The sequence below is a fragment of the Periophthalmus magnuspinnatus genome, chromosome 10, assembly GCF_009829125.3.
Source record: "Periophthalmus magnuspinnatus isolate fPerMag1 chromosome 10, fPerMag1.2.pri, whole genome shotgun sequence".
In the NCBI taxonomy this organism is placed as follows: domain Eukaryota; kingdom Metazoa; phylum Chordata; class Actinopteri; order Gobiiformes; family Gobiidae; genus Periophthalmus; species Periophthalmus magnuspinnatus.
In genome coordinates this window covers 30,853,118-30,872,762 of record NC_047135.1, presented here as the reverse complement: position 1 = coordinate 30,872,762, position 19,645 = coordinate 30,853,118, and the positions used below count along the sequence as shown (strand labels likewise).

Genomic DNA, 19,645 nt, shown 5'->3' with positions numbered 1-19,645 from the left:
GTAATGCTTATTGTACTTGTGTATTATATGTCTTGTCATGTTATGGGTGGAATCTAAGGTTTTCCAGATGGGACAGGAGACAGACGAAGAGCTAGTGTTTTGGCAAATGCCTTTGTTTATGTTATACTGTCTGAGGATGTTAGGAGTGACATCTTACGAGCAGAGGAAAGTAAGGAGATATTTTAAAGGTATAAAATTTTCATTATTTTTAAGTATTTCTGTGTTTTTATATGGTCAAGTATGACATTTACAACTTATATTTTAACCCCAATGACAAACCCAGCAAATATATATGAATAGTTAGTAATAACAGTTATGTAATAGTTGCATCTAAGTACTGTAACTATATTTCCACAGCTAAAATATGGTAAAAGAGATCACACTATAAAGAAACACAGATGTTAGTTTAAGATGAAAAATGATTGCGTGAGCATGGAGACCAAACTACACAGGGCCAAATGTTAATTCATTAGATATGAGCGTTCAAGAGATAATGTTTGGTTATGATGTGCTTTGACGCATTACACTGCAGTCTGTCTGGACATACAAAGCTACTTCTGAAATGTTATGGCATTTGACAGTTTTTTCTAACCTACATTTGCTGTATGGATCATATTGCAACATCTCATATATGAGTTCACTCTTCTAACATAAACATGACTAAGTATAACAACGTAGTGACTTCCAAACATTCATCAACAGATGAATATTGCCCATATTACCCATCACAGTTCTGTATATGCTCCACACACATCAGTTTACAAAAATATATATTTAAAATGCCAGATCGGGCTAAGTCAGGACTTTGACTATCAACATTTATACGACTAAAACGAGGGATCAAGAGCGTGCTGATTTATGGAACGAGAAGGTTAAAGACGCAGAGCCAAACACATGGAGAATGCAGTCAACACTGGCATGTAGTACAGATGAGGTATTGCTTTTATATCAGCCATTAGTCATAGACAAAGATGTTGATTTCTAGCACGGGGCGTGTTGAAGCTAATAATTCCCTCAACATTTTAAAAAGAGTGATTTTAAAAAGTCACAATGATATCACTACCTCTGAGCTAACCTTGCATGCTCAGGGCTGTGTTTTAGTAAGAAAACACTTCAGTCTGTATTAACTTTACTCGTAGTTGACATAAAATAAGAGAAAACACATTCATCTCCCATGAAGCCAAAGGGACATTATCAAAAACAGTTTTATGTATTTTTAAATTAGTATGGGATTACACAATTTGAACATAGCCTGGAGGACAGCTTGCACTAGATTATATTTGACACAATATGATTCAGATTTCAAACCGCTCAATGTTGCAATCACAGCATAATGTGGAATTTATTAGCATGCCAATTCTTACATTATGAATGTAGGTTGAAAATGTAAAAATTCAAAATTGTTGCTATTACAAATACAAAGAATGAAATATGAATTCATTTTATATTGATGAATTCTTTTGGGCCACAGCTGATTGATGATAGATACAATTTGGTACTAGACTGCCAAGAAGTGTCAAATGTGAAATGTTTTTCTACATTTTTCTTGTTCAAGTTGGTGGTGAGAACTAGGGTTTTCCTATGAAGGGCTTCCCTGTTTCCCGCGGGATGTGCATTTTTCAACATTTAGTGTACATAAATGTGTCTACGACTTTCCCAGGCGAGCCACTTTGTTTCTCGAGCCAGTTTTAGTGTAGAGATTTAACGCAGGGAAATGTCACAGTCGTTTATCAGCAACCACATGAAACACCAGGAATGCCGTGCCTGATCATTCCCGTGAAAGGAAGGAAGAAGTACTCCAAAGCTGTACTCAAGTAAAGGTTATGGCAGCTCAAAATACTTAAGCTCTAGTATCACATTACACTGAAAATTCTGTAACTTCAGCCACTCTACTACGTCTACTACGGCTAGGAGATAAGACAAAAAAGAAATGACTCAATCTTGATTAAAATTGTATTAATTGCACAGCCTTGCTTTCACAGTCTGTTAAATATTTCACTTGTATTTTAAGAAAGTGGATTATTATTGAACTCAGTTAGTGATTCGAAGGTTGACATTTATTTTGAATCTCGCTCTCAGCATAAAAAACATCATTGGTAGAGCGGTCAAACCTACTGATCCACAGGTTTGCGATTTGCAGTCCAGCTCCCACAGGTGAACGCTGTTGCTGTGTCCTTGGGCAAGACACTTAACCCACCCCTATGAGTGTGTGAAAGGGTGAGTGGTTCCTTGATGTAAAGCTATTTAAAAGTATGTATTGCTTAAAAAAATTTCAATATGTGCAATGGCGTGAGAAAAAACGTAATGTTAATCTGTTTGTTCTTTACAGTTACTACGTATGTTTTGTGAAACATGGGCTTAACTACTCTCAAACAAGTCTGGCTTTCTTTCCATGCGCTGGCTCGGTATATTTTGTATCTGCTGGTCTGGTTAAAATGGAGAGAGGCGCAGCGTACAGCCAACAGTGATTATAGTGATTACGGTTCATGCACACACAGCAGAGTGCACACAGGAGAGCCCTTAGAGTCAGAGCGGACATCTGAAAACTACGGACCCAAGTCAGATCTGACAAGCCAGGCCGGTGTAACATCAGGAGGTGTAAAAGGTGAATGCGGTGCTAATGCGGCAGAATCCTAGCCCGGGCCCTGGCAGCCATTTTGTTTAGTCTGCAATCAACAAGTCACTTTCTGAAAATGATTTTTGCCTTGAAACAACAAGTGGTCAATCTTGCCGTGCGGTTTTGGCTCTGTAACCTAAAATAATCTCAAAAGGCATGACAGTTTGAACTTTAGTTGTGAGATGTTGGATTAATATTTGGGTTCGGGGTACCAAAAAGCTTTGATAAAACTGATACGTCTACGATGTTCTTGGACTTCTTGCTACATCATGTATGCTTCTTTCAAGTGTGGTTTACAAAATCGATTGATGTATTGAATTTTGAAGAAAGGATGGTAAAAAGTTCAAGTAGAGGAAAGTTATTTTTTGTATGACACTACACTTACTACACTATTTAAAATCCGGGATATTTTGATGTTTAATCCTATACATAAACGTATCACTACAGGAATATTCCTAATTTTGCCATTAATTCAAAAAGTTTCCAGGCCTAGTTAATGGCCTTAAGATTACTGCATTGTTTGACCTTGTAAATGAGCAGTAATTTGGAAATCTGAGTCCCTGGATAGACCACTTAATTCAGTATACCCAGCATCAAGATAGGAAACTGCATTTTATAGACTTATTTAGCCTATAGCCATACAGTACACAGGGCTATTAGGTTAATGTAGTATTTTCTTAATGGCGCCAGCATGGGGCATTTTGTGACATTGGAGGAGGGTAACTGTGTAGTTGTAAAAATGAATTTAGGTTACAATAAAGGAAAAAGCATCATTAAGAGAGGCTTGCTTGTACCTGACAGAGGAGTTCCCATTGCATTGTGGTTGTGTTAACTGGGCCCTAAACCTGATGAGTCACAGTGGTGAGAGGTGCTGAGCGGGGACAGGAATGTTTACTAAACTAATGCTATTAGATTAATCAGAGGAAAGGACCGGCCCCACGCTTCAAAGGGACCAATGTGGGACTGATTGTGGTCACATAAAAACATCACACTAAACTTCCTCCAGAGCTGTAAAGACACAAGATTCAATTATGTCCAGTACAAAACACGGTTAAAGACTCTTTTGGGTCATGGTGCGTTTCTGTACATCACTGTGTTCGGTACAGTAAGGTACAATACAGAGAGCTTTTTGGTATTCTCATTATCTATCATTATTAAAAGGAATCTTAAGGGTCCTCCTCTCCCCCTCCCACTTGCCTCCATTGCCCTCTATGTTACTGCTTTGTCTAAGTTCAACAGTGGCATTATTCTTATCTATCCTGGATATTCAATTAAGCCTTGCCTCTCCGTGGAGACAAGATTGGGAAAGCCTCTCAACCAGGAAGGCTACATAGCAAACTTTTAATGTCACTTGTTGGACAAATAGGCAAAAAAGGAAAGGAGAAGAGACTTGTGACAGTGGGAAACTTACAGAATCCTGAGGTTTTTGAGGCCGGAGAAGTCCACTTTGGTGATTCTTGTGATATTGTTCCGGTTTAAGTCCCTGCAAAAGAAAAATCGTATTAACATTTTAAGCATGATTCTCTTTTAAAAAACAAAACCTTTCATTTCCTTATTGAAGTGAATAAAGAGCCTTACGTCAAGCAAATGTCTGTTAAAATTTAAACCATTAATATCAGTCTATCCAAAACGGGCATGGGCTTTACGCAAAACTTTCAATAAATCCTTGTCTAATTGGTTAGTTTCACTTAGTCCTTTTTCTGCCTCTGGTGATTTCAAAACAGGAGCCAGACTAATTATTTGTAAAAGAGAAAAAGATATTCTGGCTTGAAGCTACATGAACTATTTGAAATTGTTTTCTTGGGCAAATTATTACATCAACTCTCAAAGTGTCCCATATGGCATACAATAACCCAAAGATCATTAACTGCATAGTAACAACAAACATACAAGCACCCCTACCCTCAATGAACTGCACATGTCTGGTACAATGTAAAAAAAAATTCCAAAATGAGTTTCTCTTTCCATCATTTTAAAAGCTTATCATGTTTCCTGGTGGCTATCCAATCTGTTTTAACTGCACCACTCACTGTATACATACTGCAATATGAACCGCACTTCTTCTATCCACTTCCACCATCCACTGTTTATTGAAACGCCGTCGCATCGGAGGAATTAGGGCAAGACAAACAACGTGCACAATTTTCCCATTAATTTAACACACAAAGGAGAACAGAGCCCCCAAACTCTCATTCACATAAACAGTCAGAATACACCAAGAGACGGCCGGCGTGTGTGTTTTTCATAATACACCTAAACATTTATAAATCTGATTTAAGACCATATTAGGTTTCAAAAGGCTTCTCCAATCTGCCATGGCAAGGAGCGCTAATAAGAGCCATACCAGGGCTAAGACGAGGAGGACTGGCCAGACTTCCCCAAAGCTTAACTCCGGATCCTGGGTCCTTAAGAATGTTCCACTGCAGCAAATAGTGTCTGAGGGAGATTCGACAGGTCAAATAGTAGTTTTTTGACCTTTTCCCAGTCACCGTGTATGACGACATGAGATAGGGCAGGAATGCTGAGTTATAACTAACAGTAAATATGCTGTTCACATGAGGTCAAAGGGAAAGAGGGGTTCAATTTGTAGATGAGAGATAAGACAGAGGTAGAACTGAGCAGACACTTTCACTGGGTAAGTTTGAAGAACATGGAGAACATAGATATCTCAAGACATCTCAGAGTTTATAAGAAAAGTTCAGAATTACCGCTGATAAACATCTAAGTACGGGTTTTACATTCGCACTGGAGTTTATGGTTCTGATGATGAAGATTTCTTAGTCAAACAAACACGACTGTAAAAGCTCTTGGTTAGGTTTTGATTGTTTGGCAGGAACAGGATGAAAAAGAAATTATTTGAATGTTTTAAGCATACAAGAGTGCTCAGTTTGTGTTTCTAGCTTTTAAATCTATTCAAGTGCTCTGATTGTGTTTCAAATCAGTTTCCAAAAAATAAATCTAAAACTGTATTTAATAAGTGGTACAGCCAATGCTAGACTGACAGGTAAGTTTGATATCTGTAATGAGGTCAGAGTTAAGTGCCTCTGTTGCTCTGTTAGTCACTTTCTTTTTCATTTTTTTTCGACTAAAGCTAAACTCTTAAAACAGCATTGCCCAAAATATGTATTGTATTACAACTGTCCATAATCCCACATATTCCACTCCAGCTCATCTTGCGTGTCATCCTCTTTGCTCGTCTGTCACCTCTCTACACCCTTCCAAGTAATCAGTCGTTGACATTCTGAAATCCAATACAGAGCAATAAAAGATTGTTGACCAAGTTTCACACAAACCTCTCCCTCAAAGTCACAGATTTGGACAAAAGTTACACGAAATATCAAAACCAGACTAATGTTCATTCAATCATTTATCTTGTATTAAAGAGATATGAAGTTGACCCTGAGCCAATTCAATAACTTTTGTTTCTTATCGCATACTTTTGCTTCTTTTCTTCTTTTAAAAATAAATAATAGTAGTGCATCACGTTAATATGGTGTTTTTTCGATGCCACAGCTGCTCTAGGGCTGAAAGAAAGAGGCGTGGCTGCTATTCTGTACCAAAAACTTCTCCAACTACCAATTATTCATACTTTAAATTATAGGTCAAACAAACAGAATCTGTGTGTGACAAGTACACTTTTTTATATATATAATTTTTTCACTGGTATATATTTTTTCAGTGGTATATGGTTACACATCACACTATTGGACGATCTGCAGACATGCCTCTTGTAAGACTGTCAGTCATGTGGGTAGTCTGCTGACAGTTCCTGCATGTATAACACAGAGGTCAGGTGAAAGTCTAATACTCATTCTCCATATGCACATATCTACCTTCAAAACACCCCGTTAGACAAACAAAACCTGTGAGAATTCACTTTACACAAAGCCCACTTCACTTTTGAATGAAGGCCCCTCTGGAAAAAGCACCTGGAGCGTAACTTATCCTGTTAAAGTACAATCTCATGCTTTTGTTGTTTCTTTGTAACCTTGCTTATCCTCCTCCTCTTTTAATCTCCCTGTTCTACATCGCCCCTCACCAATCTCTGCCATCTTATCTGTCACACACTTGACTAAACTCCTTTTCTATGCCTGGCCCCTTGTTCTTCTCTTGTCTCTTAGTGCAATCTTTTTCTCTTTTACGCACGGCTGCATTTTTCCGATCTTCGTGTTTTTATTCTAATCACTCCGTTCCTATCTCCATCTTTCTCTTGTTGAGAGTGGAAACTTCTCACTATGGAAACATTGCCTCAAACAAACAGTTCAGATCTGGGGTCAGGTGGAGCCTGTGGCATCGCCCAAATCTAACAGCTCTGAAAAGGGGAAAGCCCGGGCAGTTACAAGTGAAAATTGAGGAATAAAAAGTAATGAAGAAAATGGTTTATAAAGTGCAATGCGTAACGGGGATATCCCTCATTATTGTGTGGTGTGGTCGCTCAAGCCAAGGCGGTGTTGGAAAGTCACAGAATCGGAACAGTTTAGGCTGGGATAACTAATCTGCACTTGTGAAAATATACGCATTCATTACATGTTCATTAAGTCAACATAAGTGGTTAAGAAAGGGGTTAGGGAGACCGAGGGCACTTTAACAGGAAGCTTGTTGGCAGGGCTGTGTAAACAGTGTCACAGCGAGAAAGAAAGGCCAGACTTAACACCCTCAAATAGAAATGAAGTGTTTATCTCTTAGCACATTAGCAAAATACAATTAGAATATGACGTAAAACAATTATTGGTCTTTACACTGAGTTTCCACGTATACCAACCCATAAAAGACTGATTAGTTTAGTTAAGATTATCCTTCGAGGCTTTGTTGCGCTTGCTAAGTAAAATGTTAAACTTGATTTCATAAAGTAATAACAAATCGAGTCAAATTATGTATTCTGTATGAGTCATTGCTTGTTAATATATCTCAACAAAACAAACACATTTTAAACAGCATTACTTGGAAGTCTGATATTTGTGTGGCATTAATAAAAACTGACTTATTTTCAAATTGTAAAAGGAGACAGTGATTACAACATGTCCCTACGACTTAAGCTTAAGTCCGGAGCCCTCGTGTACACCTGGCCCATAGAACCGCGCTGTCCTCCCCGCCCAGCAATAAAGATGAGCTCAGCCTTAAATTTAACACAGCAGCTGGCCTTCACAGCACTAACGAGCCTTTTACTCTTATTGTTTCCATCACAGGCAGAGGTGAGGTGCGCTTGGGGCCGGAGGAGGGGGCAGGAATGCAAACAGCAGGTGTGAAGTCAACTAATATTGCATAAAACCGCACTCGCACATGCAGCTACTACCTCAGCTCACCCCAGACTAGAGAGCAGTGAACCGTGTAGTCTGGGTTCTGCCTGGGCTCTAATTAGCTTCACATTGAGCTTATGATATGATTTGTACTTGAGCAACTAGTAGTAGACAAATTATATAACCACAAAAGCCAGCATGGATGGAAGCGCTCATAGATGTCATCAGGCACAGGGAAAAGCACTTTACTTTTATACATAATAGATCGTAGATAGTGTGTTCAATTAAAAGAATACTTCTGATTACAGCCTGGCTCTGTCCTATACAAGGCCATATCAGTCAAACCAGGTTCAAGAAAATATCTGGAGGACTAAAATAAGTCTTAATCCTGGGTAAACTGGAATAGCACATCGCATTCTGAAAAACCCCAGTCGAAATGATGTATGTGGCATTCCTACACTATGATATTTCCACATCTTTCTTGTTTTCCTATCAGTCCTGCGTCTCCTTATCTCCGACTCTCCCTTCATCCTTCTCCAGCTCTTTCATCCTTTGTTGTTTTCACCCAATGCTTCACTTCTAAATGCGTTCGCTTCCTGTCTTTATCTGTTATTTTCCACAAATCCCATGTACCGTCCACTTTCCCCCCACGTTTCCCTCTCTCCAGACTCTGGCCCTTGTGTGTTAGATAGGTATGCCCCATTTGGCTCTGTAAATCTTCCAGTTACGCAAAGAATCCTAATTACCTTCTTCCTTTTCCTCCCGTGCTACAAGTCGTCTGTCACCAGCAGCACAGGCCAGCAGAGAGCCCGTTTAGACCCTCCTGTGCCCGTATGAAATGTTGTTTGGCCGTTTCATTTAGTCAGCTTGACGTACAGTGATGGAACTTCAAACAGAATTGCTCTTAAGGCTGTGTTTCTGACTCTAATGCCTTCGGACCACTCAAGACCAAGCAGCTCAAATCTAGTTAGGCCAATCGAGTAATGTTTTTTCTGCTTTACACAAAGAATTTGCCTGGTTTCTGTCAGTTCGAGATTGATTTCAAGGGGGCAGAACGAACCAACGACATTGAACAGCATTGGCATCACGCTACTGCTATGGGTTTATAGACTGATATGAAAATAGTAGTGAAATGTGAAATTACAGTATCACATGTTTAAAAAAGTATGTGTGATATTTTAGTCATTTGAAAAGTACACAGAGGAAACAGCTGGAAGTAGTGGAACAGCAGTAGTGACAGTACTTAAAGTCATCATCATAACAGTATTATCAGTAGTGTTATTGGAGTCATGTGATTGCAGTAATAGTAGAAATTCTATAGTAGTAGAGTACTATAGTAGAAGTAGTTAAGTTATACAATAAATAGAGGACAAATCCGTGCTGTTAGATTAATCACAGTCAAATAGAAATCTGATTAGATATAATTATCAAAGTGCAAAGGCTGCAATTTTTCACAATACTTATCAGGAAAATCGCAATTGAATTTTTTCCCGAAATCGTTCAGCCCCAGTACAAACACTTTGCACTTTACTCCAGTCCAGACCTCTAGTACTTCTTCCATACACAGCTATGACTGGATTCATCTGTGGAAGACTTATTGAATAGGTTCCAGACTCACCTCACTCTGCAAGTTTTGTTATCTGAACGATCAAATAAAATATAGATGGAACGATTGGTAAAGAAAGGTTGTCTTTTCCACCAACCTCAACTAATTCCAATAAGCCAAGTACAACAAACCAATCTTGCATAACTGGATACAAGTCCCAGAAGTGCTGAAGGCAGGCATTCAGAAGAGGCCACATTCTCGTCCCAGTCAATTCTCCGTGTATTGTCTACAGGAGTCTGCACGTTTTGGAAAGTTTGTGCAGTTTTTTTTAACACTGGCTTCTTGTTTTAACGAGTGGCTGCTCTGGTGCATCTGTGTCACATTGATGTTAATAGGCAGAGAAATCTTGGTTATTACCAAACTGCTCAGAGGGATACATAGTAATCATCACTACATGATCGAGAGATTATATTCTATATACAATCACCAGCCACCAATCTGATGTCGAGCATGGAAAAATCTGCTCTAAAACAGATGTATCGTGGGTATTTCAAAGTTAAACATGAACCTACAAACTTGCATGATGGGTATGAAGCACATTTTTGGACATAAGTGTTGGAAAGCTGTAGTCTAATGGCAAACAAACTCTTTTATATGTTTATTATTATTTAATTATGAGAAAAAGCTTTTTACTCAAGTGATATGATTGCAAAGCTAAGTTAGACCAAGTTAGATTTTGGCATTGCAGGATCGACACATTTAGTACTTGTTACTGCATATCACAAGATGTAATAGTATTTCCCTTATGAAAGCTTAATTTGTGAATTGGACCAAAACGTGCTTTGAAAGTTCACTTGTTCACAGAAACCCACACTTGGCAGTATAAGTTGTACAACTAAAACAAACTCTTCCTAGGCCCACTGAGGGAATGAGACAAAGGACTGCTGTGAGTCACTGATCAACATTGCACATCGTTTCTTGTGTGTGTGTGGGCCCTGCATGCTTCTCAGAAATATAGTCATTATTACAGTAACAGACTAAATTTCACCAAATCATTATCTGATCTTGTCCTTATCTACATAATGAATCATCTGCCTCCGTACGGCCCTACTCTCTGCATTCTCATCTTGTGTCTCATCACAACTTATATGGACTTGCTAAAATCAATCCCTTATCACTCCCACAAACCTTAACATGTTCTACTCCACCTCGTCCTTTTCACCATTATATGTGTTTTCAGCAGTATGAGGACAACTTAACCCCAAAACAACATCTTCTTATGTTATCTTTAATGTTCTATAAGACACATCTGTCTGGAAATAACAACAATCAAGACACTTGTTTGTGTGATTACACTTTTGGTCAAAAAATAGTTCTCCCAGAGCTAGAGCTAACCAAGACACGCATAGGCCTACTCTGTCCATACAAGGAAGTGTTGTCTTGTGCACTGTACATCATTCAAGCCTGAGCACTTGTTTATTGACTTCCCATCACTGGCTTTGTTTGTGCACACCAAAATCTGTTTATAATCTGATTTCTGGACTTTTAAGATGATTTAAATGACATGCAAACCACAGAATCTGAAGTGAGTGATGAGAGACCATGATCAGAAAGAAATCAGATTACTTTGCTGATCATTGTAACGGTCTTTTAACTCGTGTAACTGCATAAAACCGCAGCCACTGTATTTAACTTTTTTCCTATCTGGTAAAGTCCCTGTATTATTGTGTTCTATTCAAGAAAAATAATGAAACACATAGGAATAGTTTTAGTAATTGCAGTAGACCAAGCTTGAGAACATACAAGTCACAAGACAACAGGGATGTGAGGCACTTCAGTCTGGCTCAGTTTATTGGTCTCCCATTCTTTTGTATTCGTTAACTACAGATGTACCGAGAGTGAATAGTCAGGAGAGGAGTGGGAACATCATTTAGCACCTTAGAGACCACTTTACAAGCAGTACCGCTTCTTCAAATAAAACTTAAGTGAGAAGAAAACAGTGGAGATAACTTGCAAAATAATATGCTTATTAATACAAGAGCCTATTGATGCAAATGTGTGTGTTTAGTCATCCAAATAATGTAGGTTAATCACTTTAATAAATGAATATATGTTACTTTTCTTATACATATTATATTATTATTAAATACAGGGCCAGAAACAGGGACAATACCTTGGACAATACCCAGTTAATCGGAAATATGCTAAAAGAAAGAGGCATAAAACTATTCACTGCAAAATTCCATCACTCAATTTGAACATACTATACAATAAACATCCTCATTTACCACTGTACCTAATAAATGCATGTCTACAGATTTTTTTAGAAACCCCCCAGCATTTGAAATAAGACGTCTTGCACTACAACTTGACAATTTGCTGCACATTAGCCTCAAAATACAAATATGGACTCCCTCAGTCCACAGTCACAAATAAAGTCTGCAGAATGGCTAGAATGTGTTGCTTTGGTGACAGAGGCCTAACAAAACAGTGGCAGTGCTTGTTAACATCAAACGACTACTGCCACTGCTCCTTGCCGCACACACATTTTCACGCAGTATGCACCGCTCTGAGAACTTCTGTTACAGCAGAGTCACAGGAGGTCGATCGTGACTTGAGCTACTTTCAGACTTGTCCCCACACAAGCCAAAGTTCTACGACCGATTACAAATGACAGGATACTATATTAATGCAATGTGTAGCAGCTTTATGCATGACGATTCTTGAAGACCAAATTTACTTAAATATCCATAACTTGAAGCATATATTTTCCCTCTTTATGTTCTATATAAGTGGCATTAAAGGGAAAAGAAATTAGCTTTATTTCTCTGACAAAGACAAAATTAGTTCATTATTAAATTGTTATATTTAAAATGACTTTGGAGTAGCGGTTTAAGTGATCTACCAAACTCCTGGTGCCCAGTGATTCAATACCCACATAACTGTTGTAAAATGTCTCAATAATTGTAGCACTTTTGGGAACCAAGATTTATACACTTTGAGGCAAACTACAAAAGGAAATCTGACGATGTAATAAAACTTCATTTTCTTGGGGATATTTTTAAGGTTCAGAGTTAAGTTTAGAATTACAGTATTCAGTCTTTTTGGGTTTGGCACGGTGTGGGCACAGTTAGGGATCAGGGGGCTGGGGCTCATTACCAAAACAGCTCATATGCACACTGCTTAAATATGTGTACTCTTCCCTGATTTGTATCTATGAGCACATGCTTGTTTTGTGTTTAGTATTGTCAGCATATCGATGTGTTTAAAAAGTAGCTTCTAGTTTTGCTATGGTTTCCCAGAAGGGCAGTGTCTACAGTGAGTGCCAGCTGGCTGCTGTTTTGGCAGACTCCATGTCATTATACGGAAAGGTCAAGTGCCCGCACACTGGAGAATTTGTGCAACAGAACATCACCCACTGACCTAGAATTGGAGCCTAAATTTTGGTTATCCTAAGTAGAGCCAGTTGGCATCCCATAAGCGAATTAAACATGTTGGAAGGACGCACCAAAGCCACCGCGAGATGATAATATTAAGAGACGGCATGAAAACAGCAAGCTCATTGTGGTTTTTCCTCTTAGTTTAGACTTGTCTGCTTTAGCAATAACTCCTCACATGTATTACATCACCATCAGAGCCACGATAAAGCGACAGATGATGGCTCAAATTCAACTGTAACCAGTGGTCCTTCTCAGCATATACATGCGAGAAGAATACAAACAAAACAAATTAGGTCCCATGGTTTCTATGAAGCCTGGCACAAAACCAGTGCCGTGTGGTCAGTGCTGCTTTATGGGAATTACAAAAAGGGTTGGAGAGCGTCTTTGACTTATCAGAGTGCTTGGCTATGGGCGCCAGTTGTTTACAAGACTATATGACTTCATGCATTTGTGGGCTGTGACATAAAGCCAAAAATGTATACCACACTACTGCTCATTGTTTCTGATGCAATTTGAATCAGGAACTAAATACTTCCTATAATATGTGTTATCTGTGTAATCCCTGATCCCTCATCCAGGTGAGTTCCATCGTATTAAAGGAAATTGAATTCTATTTTATTTTGCGACATGGTTTATAATATGGATATATGGAGAGGCTGCCCAGTACTTGCAGACTTCACTAAACTGATCTTGCCTGTGCCTAGTATTAGATAAACATTTTAAACCGCTTATGCTTTGGATTGTATTCAGCAGAGGGAGTACAACAAATCCACATGTGTTCAATAAACAAAATATGCCTTATAAGCAATACAAATGATGAAAGCAACTACAGTACAATGATTATTTGATACACAGCATCTCCAGTTCAAAAACTATGTTAGGGGAAAGTGACTGGTTAATACATACCCACTCAAAACAAGTCAAATTAACCATTTCATCCACATTACAGTCTCATCATGGAATGCAGTTTCATAGCTGAGGGTGTGGTGGTTCTAGTGTCTACTGACCAATCAACACAAAGCTTTGATAAGAGCCAGAGGCGGGCACCAGTGAACTTGTATCCCTTCTAAAAACATACACATTAGGGCACTGTGGTGAGCTTCCAGGCTAAAAGGGATGAAATATTAGACATTCCTGGTTGAATTTTGGCGAGTACTATTCAAGGTGGAGTCAAAAAATGTTCAGGTAGCGACGGAATGAAGTAAAAAGCACAAGAGCCTAATTAAGACAAGAAGGTGGTACTGAAAATAAAAAAGTGTTGGCTGTAAAAAAGTTGCCAAACCATTTCAAAGCTGCGGCAGGGAGCGAGCACAGAGCAGACCATTAAACTGAGGGTTCGCTTGTGTAAAGTTGGCTCAAGTCAGACTCCCCACTTCCAGGCTCATTCAAATACACACAAAAGCCCAATATGTAATCATATAACGCATAAATCATGTTGGAGAGAGCAGGCAAAGTACAATGCAGCACAAAGATTTCAGAGAGGCGTGATTGTACTTTAGTAAATCTACACTTCTATCTGGGTTATGATATTCTATTTCAATTCACTTCAGTTTATTTTTGTAAAGCCCAAAATCGCAACAGCCGTTGCCTCTTAGGGCTTAACAGGATCATTGATTTAACCAACTGAAAGTTAGAAAATCAACAGTGAAACAGACATTGGTCAATAACAGACAAGCCGATTAACCAACAGAAAACAAGCAAATGGAGTGAAGTGTCCCAGAGCGTCCCCTGTCCATAGACCCTTTTTCTTGCAAGAAAAACAAAAAAAAACACACATTAGGAAAAAAAAACCCTCAAGGGGCACCACAGTGAAGGAGAGATCCACTCCCATGGACTAAACCTGGACTAAACCAGGACTAAACCAGGACTAAACCAGGACTAAACCAGGACTAAACCAGGACTAAACCAGGACTAAACCAGGACTAAACCAGGACGGGCAGCTGGAGATGTGTCCATTTGCAGACAGAGTTCAAGTCTGTAGGCCCAGAGCCCACTCAAGAGGCTCATCCAGGAGGTGGTAGGGGTCATCAGCCAGGTATTGGGTCATCCAGCCAGGTGAGAGAAGGGGAGGAGCATAGAAGTAGTTGAGATGTGACAACTAAGTAAAACTGAATTAATGTTGTTGTTGATAGCGGGTTTAGGTTTGTACTCAAGACTCAATACTCAACCACTCATCCATAACAAGGATAAAAAGAGAATTGTCTTATACAAAAATCTAGTCCAGTACATTTTGAAACTGTAGTTACTAACTTACTACACAATAGACAATACTAAAATACTATGAAAAGCATTGCAACAATTTCAACATAAAACCTTACTAATTTGAACAAATTTTCAAACCCTACTCTAAAAACATGCAAAAAGTGACCAGTGCTGTGTGCTTCTCTTGTAGTTAATAAATTAGTATATATTTTTGCAAATTGATCCGTCTGTTTTTGTTCAAAGACTTTTGTAAACCACTTGACTGTAACCTGATGAATGGAGTCGGCTGTAAGGTAAAACACATGTAAAGGGGACATAATGAGGCACACACTTTAATGTCCTGATTACGACTAATTCACGTCCTCCGGCGCTGAATTTCCCAACACTTCGCAGCGATTGGGACAACAGTTTGGAATCTGGCGCTCCAAAAATCAACACCCGCGAGTGAGAGCACTGTCTCCAGAGGGCAGGTGTGTATTGGACCCAAGACAAAACCAAAGAGCCAGTCTCTCCTCCACTCAAACTAGATGCAAATGAAGTCTCAAGTGGCTTCCCGAGCAGGACATTAATGAAGGAACTGGCCTGAGGTAATCATTCTGTGTGAATGTATTTTAATCTTTTCAAATGTTCTGTTTACTGTTGTGAATAAAAGTTTATAACAGGTAAGTCTAGAGCTGGGCAATAAGACTTTAAATTGATTGATTCAGTTTGATTTTTTGTCCTATTTTATGTCTTTCCATAATGAACAAAAATAGCCTTTGATACTAATTTCCTGAACAAAAACAAGACAGAATTTTTAATAGCTGCCATTTAAAAACGTACAAATGTCCAATTTCTTGTTCCAAAATGTGAACTCGGCTCCAATATCTTAATTTAAATTTGATTAGTTGTGCTCAGGGGCAGATATTTTTGGTTTGATCAACTATGGAGGGGCCAAGTTCTTCAATGGGGGGTCACTTAACATGTTAATTTAGAGTTTTATATGGATGCGAGAGAACCCCCTCCTGTAGTTATTCCCTGTAGTATCTAATATGGAATTCATTTTCTATTGTAGTCTCATTTTGAACACACTGTGGCCGCCATTTAAACATTTTTAGATAAGATTGGATGTGCTATGAAAGTGGGGCAAAAATCTTTGGCCAAGCTATGGGGGATCATTGGCCATTCTAGGTTAGGCTAGGCCCTCCTCAAGCCCCCCTTCCCCCGGTAACGCCTCTGATTGCACAGCCCTACAGGTAAATATAACAGCTGAACACTGAAAACTCATACAATGTGCCATATTAAAGGAACTAGGGCCAATTCAAAGGCCACACGGCGTGCTTTCCACACTCCACAGCCAACAGGATCCCACACTTATTGATTTCCTTCCTCCAAGACTGACTCCATCTTAAATAACTGTGTCATTTTTCTCAACTTTCACTTTATTAAAATGTAATGTTGGGCATTAGTAAAACAAAGTATTTTTTCTTTTTCCTTTTATTGGTTACATATGTGCCTCGGTAATGATCAAGGGGTGAATACTGGAAGAAGTCTACGGACCCACCGGATTTGTCCTGCCTACAGAGCAAATGAAATAGACTTTGTTATAGACCTTTACAAAACTGACCTATAGGGAGCTACAGCAGTGTGCTAAAGTGAGAAAAACTTTAAAGAAAGAATATAAAAGACACAAAATAAGAAAAACTAATAAAAAAAACCCTACTAGCATCCTCAGAGTGTAGATCTCTGCCATGGTATTCCAGTCTGTGTCACAATGGTAAATAGTTGAGACTTTCAGTACAAACAGAAACTTTACAAACAACACCCCCATGATACTTTAAATTTTAGACTGTAGAACATTTCCATAGTACAGGCTACAGAAATAAATTGAATGCGCTGTAGTTAGGGTTGTCAGAAGCATTGAAAATCACATACAAATCGATACAAAAACTAATATCGAAACTAAAGACTCATTTGAGCAAATATCAATCACATTAACAGGACAAAATCTGAGCTTTTAGTAGGATTTTGAGCTTTATCTGAACAAATATAAGACCTTATGCTAAGATAAAGAAAGTTCTATGATTTTGCGGTATTGTAATCGTTATCAAGTATTAAGTTAATCTCTTAGAATCTCAATCGAGTGGGAAATTTTTAGTATTACGACCATTCTCAATGTTTTCCCATAATCCTTGGAGTTATGTTCCGACTGTAGCCTGTCCTCACAACTACTGACCTAAGACAAATCACACACTGGACAATGACAATAATCAGACGTTTTAATCAGAACGTGTATAAAATCATACACACGTTCTGATTTAAACATGACTTGGCAACAACTTCACAAATCCACAGTCAACAACACACATCACTTTGTTATTCTTGTATTCTAAAGGCCTTGTCAGTGGAAAAATCTATAGACAAATCAATATAGCTGTTTACATCATATTTTGTGTTATAAAAATGCCAAACTCCAAATTACAGCTGTGGGCAACAACGCTTATCGCTCTTTTCTCCTTGCCAAAAAGTTTGGTCTGTAACCTTTTGCACTGAAATATCATCCATTTTAATGTTTCCAAGTTTGTCTCCCTAAAATATATCTGCGCAGAGGATGGCAGGCCGTGGGTAAATTCATAGTTACAACGTTGACCTGGATAAATCAGGGCAACAAAAACACATAGTTTCAGGGGTGCAGCGAGAGGGGGGGTGATACTGCTACCACCAAATATCCCCCCCATGGGACCTCCAGCCTAAAGTATTGGACCCCTTCTCCTGACTTACACCGGTTATTTATTTTGCTTGAGTGTAAAAATGCCTTGCGGGGATTGGTCAAGGTAAAGCTTGCAGGTCCTGGAAGGTCACTTAATCCTACTGGGATGGAGAAGTGATCCGCTCTTGCTTAAAGCTCACACTCCAAACACAAACAGAAGATGCAAATCCGGTGTCCGAAAACCCACCAGCCAATCAGAGCCCCCCCACACACACACATAACACACACATAACACACACATAGATGCCAGCGTAGCCCCCACTTCCACTGATTATGTTTGTTGTCTCAGCGTTAGGTCTGTTGTTGGTCCCCCGCTGGCGTTTTTCAGCCCCATTATCATGCATAATCACTTCCATACCTTAACGCCATAGAAGTGTGCATTTTAAAACTGAAATGTGTGCGAGTAGCTTTGAGGGATGTATGCATTTATGTGTGAAGAGTCAGAAGTCTGTCTGTGCCGCGAGGAAGAATATGTGATTTGAACAGTCAACAGGCTGGAAATGCTTGAATAACTCAAAGCATTTTCCAATTAGAGAGATTTGCTGTTGGCTTTATAAGCTGTACAGGTTGCGAACGCAGCGGGTGAGAGTTGGGACTAGTATCTAAGGAACATCTTCTCATCTTTCAGTCTGACCCCTGTTAAAACACCAATGCCCTTAGCCTCAGGACTGTTTCTGAACTCCTTGGGTTTGTTGCATTTATTCATATAGTAGTATTCATATAGTATTCAAAGCAAGTAGTGGTGGTTTAGAAGCAGTATGGAAAGTCATGTGTAAAGCCAATTTAAAAATAAGTTAATTCAATCATAAAATCATGTATTAATAAGTTTTCAGTGATTTTTTTGCTATAGAGAAAGCTACACTGTACTGATAACTGCATTAGAATGAGCTGGAGTCTGTTTAAAATAACTTTAAAAAGGTTAAATAAGTATTGTTTACAATCTAACAGAGCATGGTCAACTTTGTGTGATCAAAAGTCCACTTACAGTCTTTCTGCGTTCCTGGGTATCCCTTTGGGCACTGTCTTCAAGCCCAGCCCCTGGCAGTCCACATGTGAGCCGGAGCAGCTGCACTTGTGTGGGCATCCATCCACGGCGACGGCGCACAGCAGCAGCGCACCAACAAGAGCCCGAAGCCAGCAGAGCGATGTCCGCGTCTCCTGTCCGCTCCCAGGCATCCTATCCAAGTATTCAGCTATTTCCAAACACAAGGGAAAAGGCATAAAAGGCGCAAGATTCCAAAAAAAAAAGCGATGAAAAGTGGTTGAGAAGTCCGCTGTAAGTCCGCTGTTGGAGAAAAGTTTACAAAAGTTTAACGCGCAGCTGTAGATTCTCCTTTGAACGCCACCTGGCCATTGAGAAGGGGAAAAGGGTTTGCGTCAGTTAAATCGATGCGTAAAAGTCTCCCCAAGTGCCCCCATTCACACTCTGTAGATCCTGCTCAAAGTTATCAGTGCGCCTCGTGGAGTTTCCAAGGTGAAAAGTGTTCAGTTGCCTGGGTGTAACCTCTCCTTCAAAAGACCATCCCTCCGCTGCCAGGGAATACAAGAGAAAAAAGTGAAAGTTATCAGGGAAAGAAAGTTTGAGAGAGCGGAGGCGCGTACTCACACTGGCGCGTACTGGAAGCAGCGCGCAACTTAGGTCCCCCCCAAAAACTCCACTCACTCACTTGTATCTGTGTGATGTCACTGAGCAGAGGAGCAGGAGCCGGCAAACTTTCACTCTGCCTTATCTTTACGCACAGCCTAGACTTTCCCACACAAAACCAAGCTTTAGCCTACATTTCTACCACTATTTCCCACCAATCTTCTCTGCTCTACATGGCTCATATATCACACTAATGATCTGTCCACTGA

General features: G+C 39.3%; 1 protein-coding gene across 1 annotated transcript in view; it reads right to left on the bottom strand.

Annotated features, from left to right (window-relative positions):
* The window catches only part of slit3 (slit homolog 3 (Drosophila)), a 199,544-nt gene extending 180,135 nt beyond the window's left edge, over positions 1-19,409 (bottom strand). Inside the window, exons 1-2 of the mRNA XM_033974025.2 lie at positions 18,777-19,409; positions 4,029-4,100 (exon numbers count right to left, since the gene is read on the bottom strand). Of these exons, the coding sequence (XP_033829916.1) occupies positions 4,029-4,100; positions 18,777-19,012 (308 nt within the window). The 5' untranslated portion in view covers positions 19,013-19,409. The remainder of the gene's footprint in view (positions 1-4,028; positions 4,101-18,776) is intronic.
* Positions 19,410-19,645: the final 236 nt, after the last annotated feature.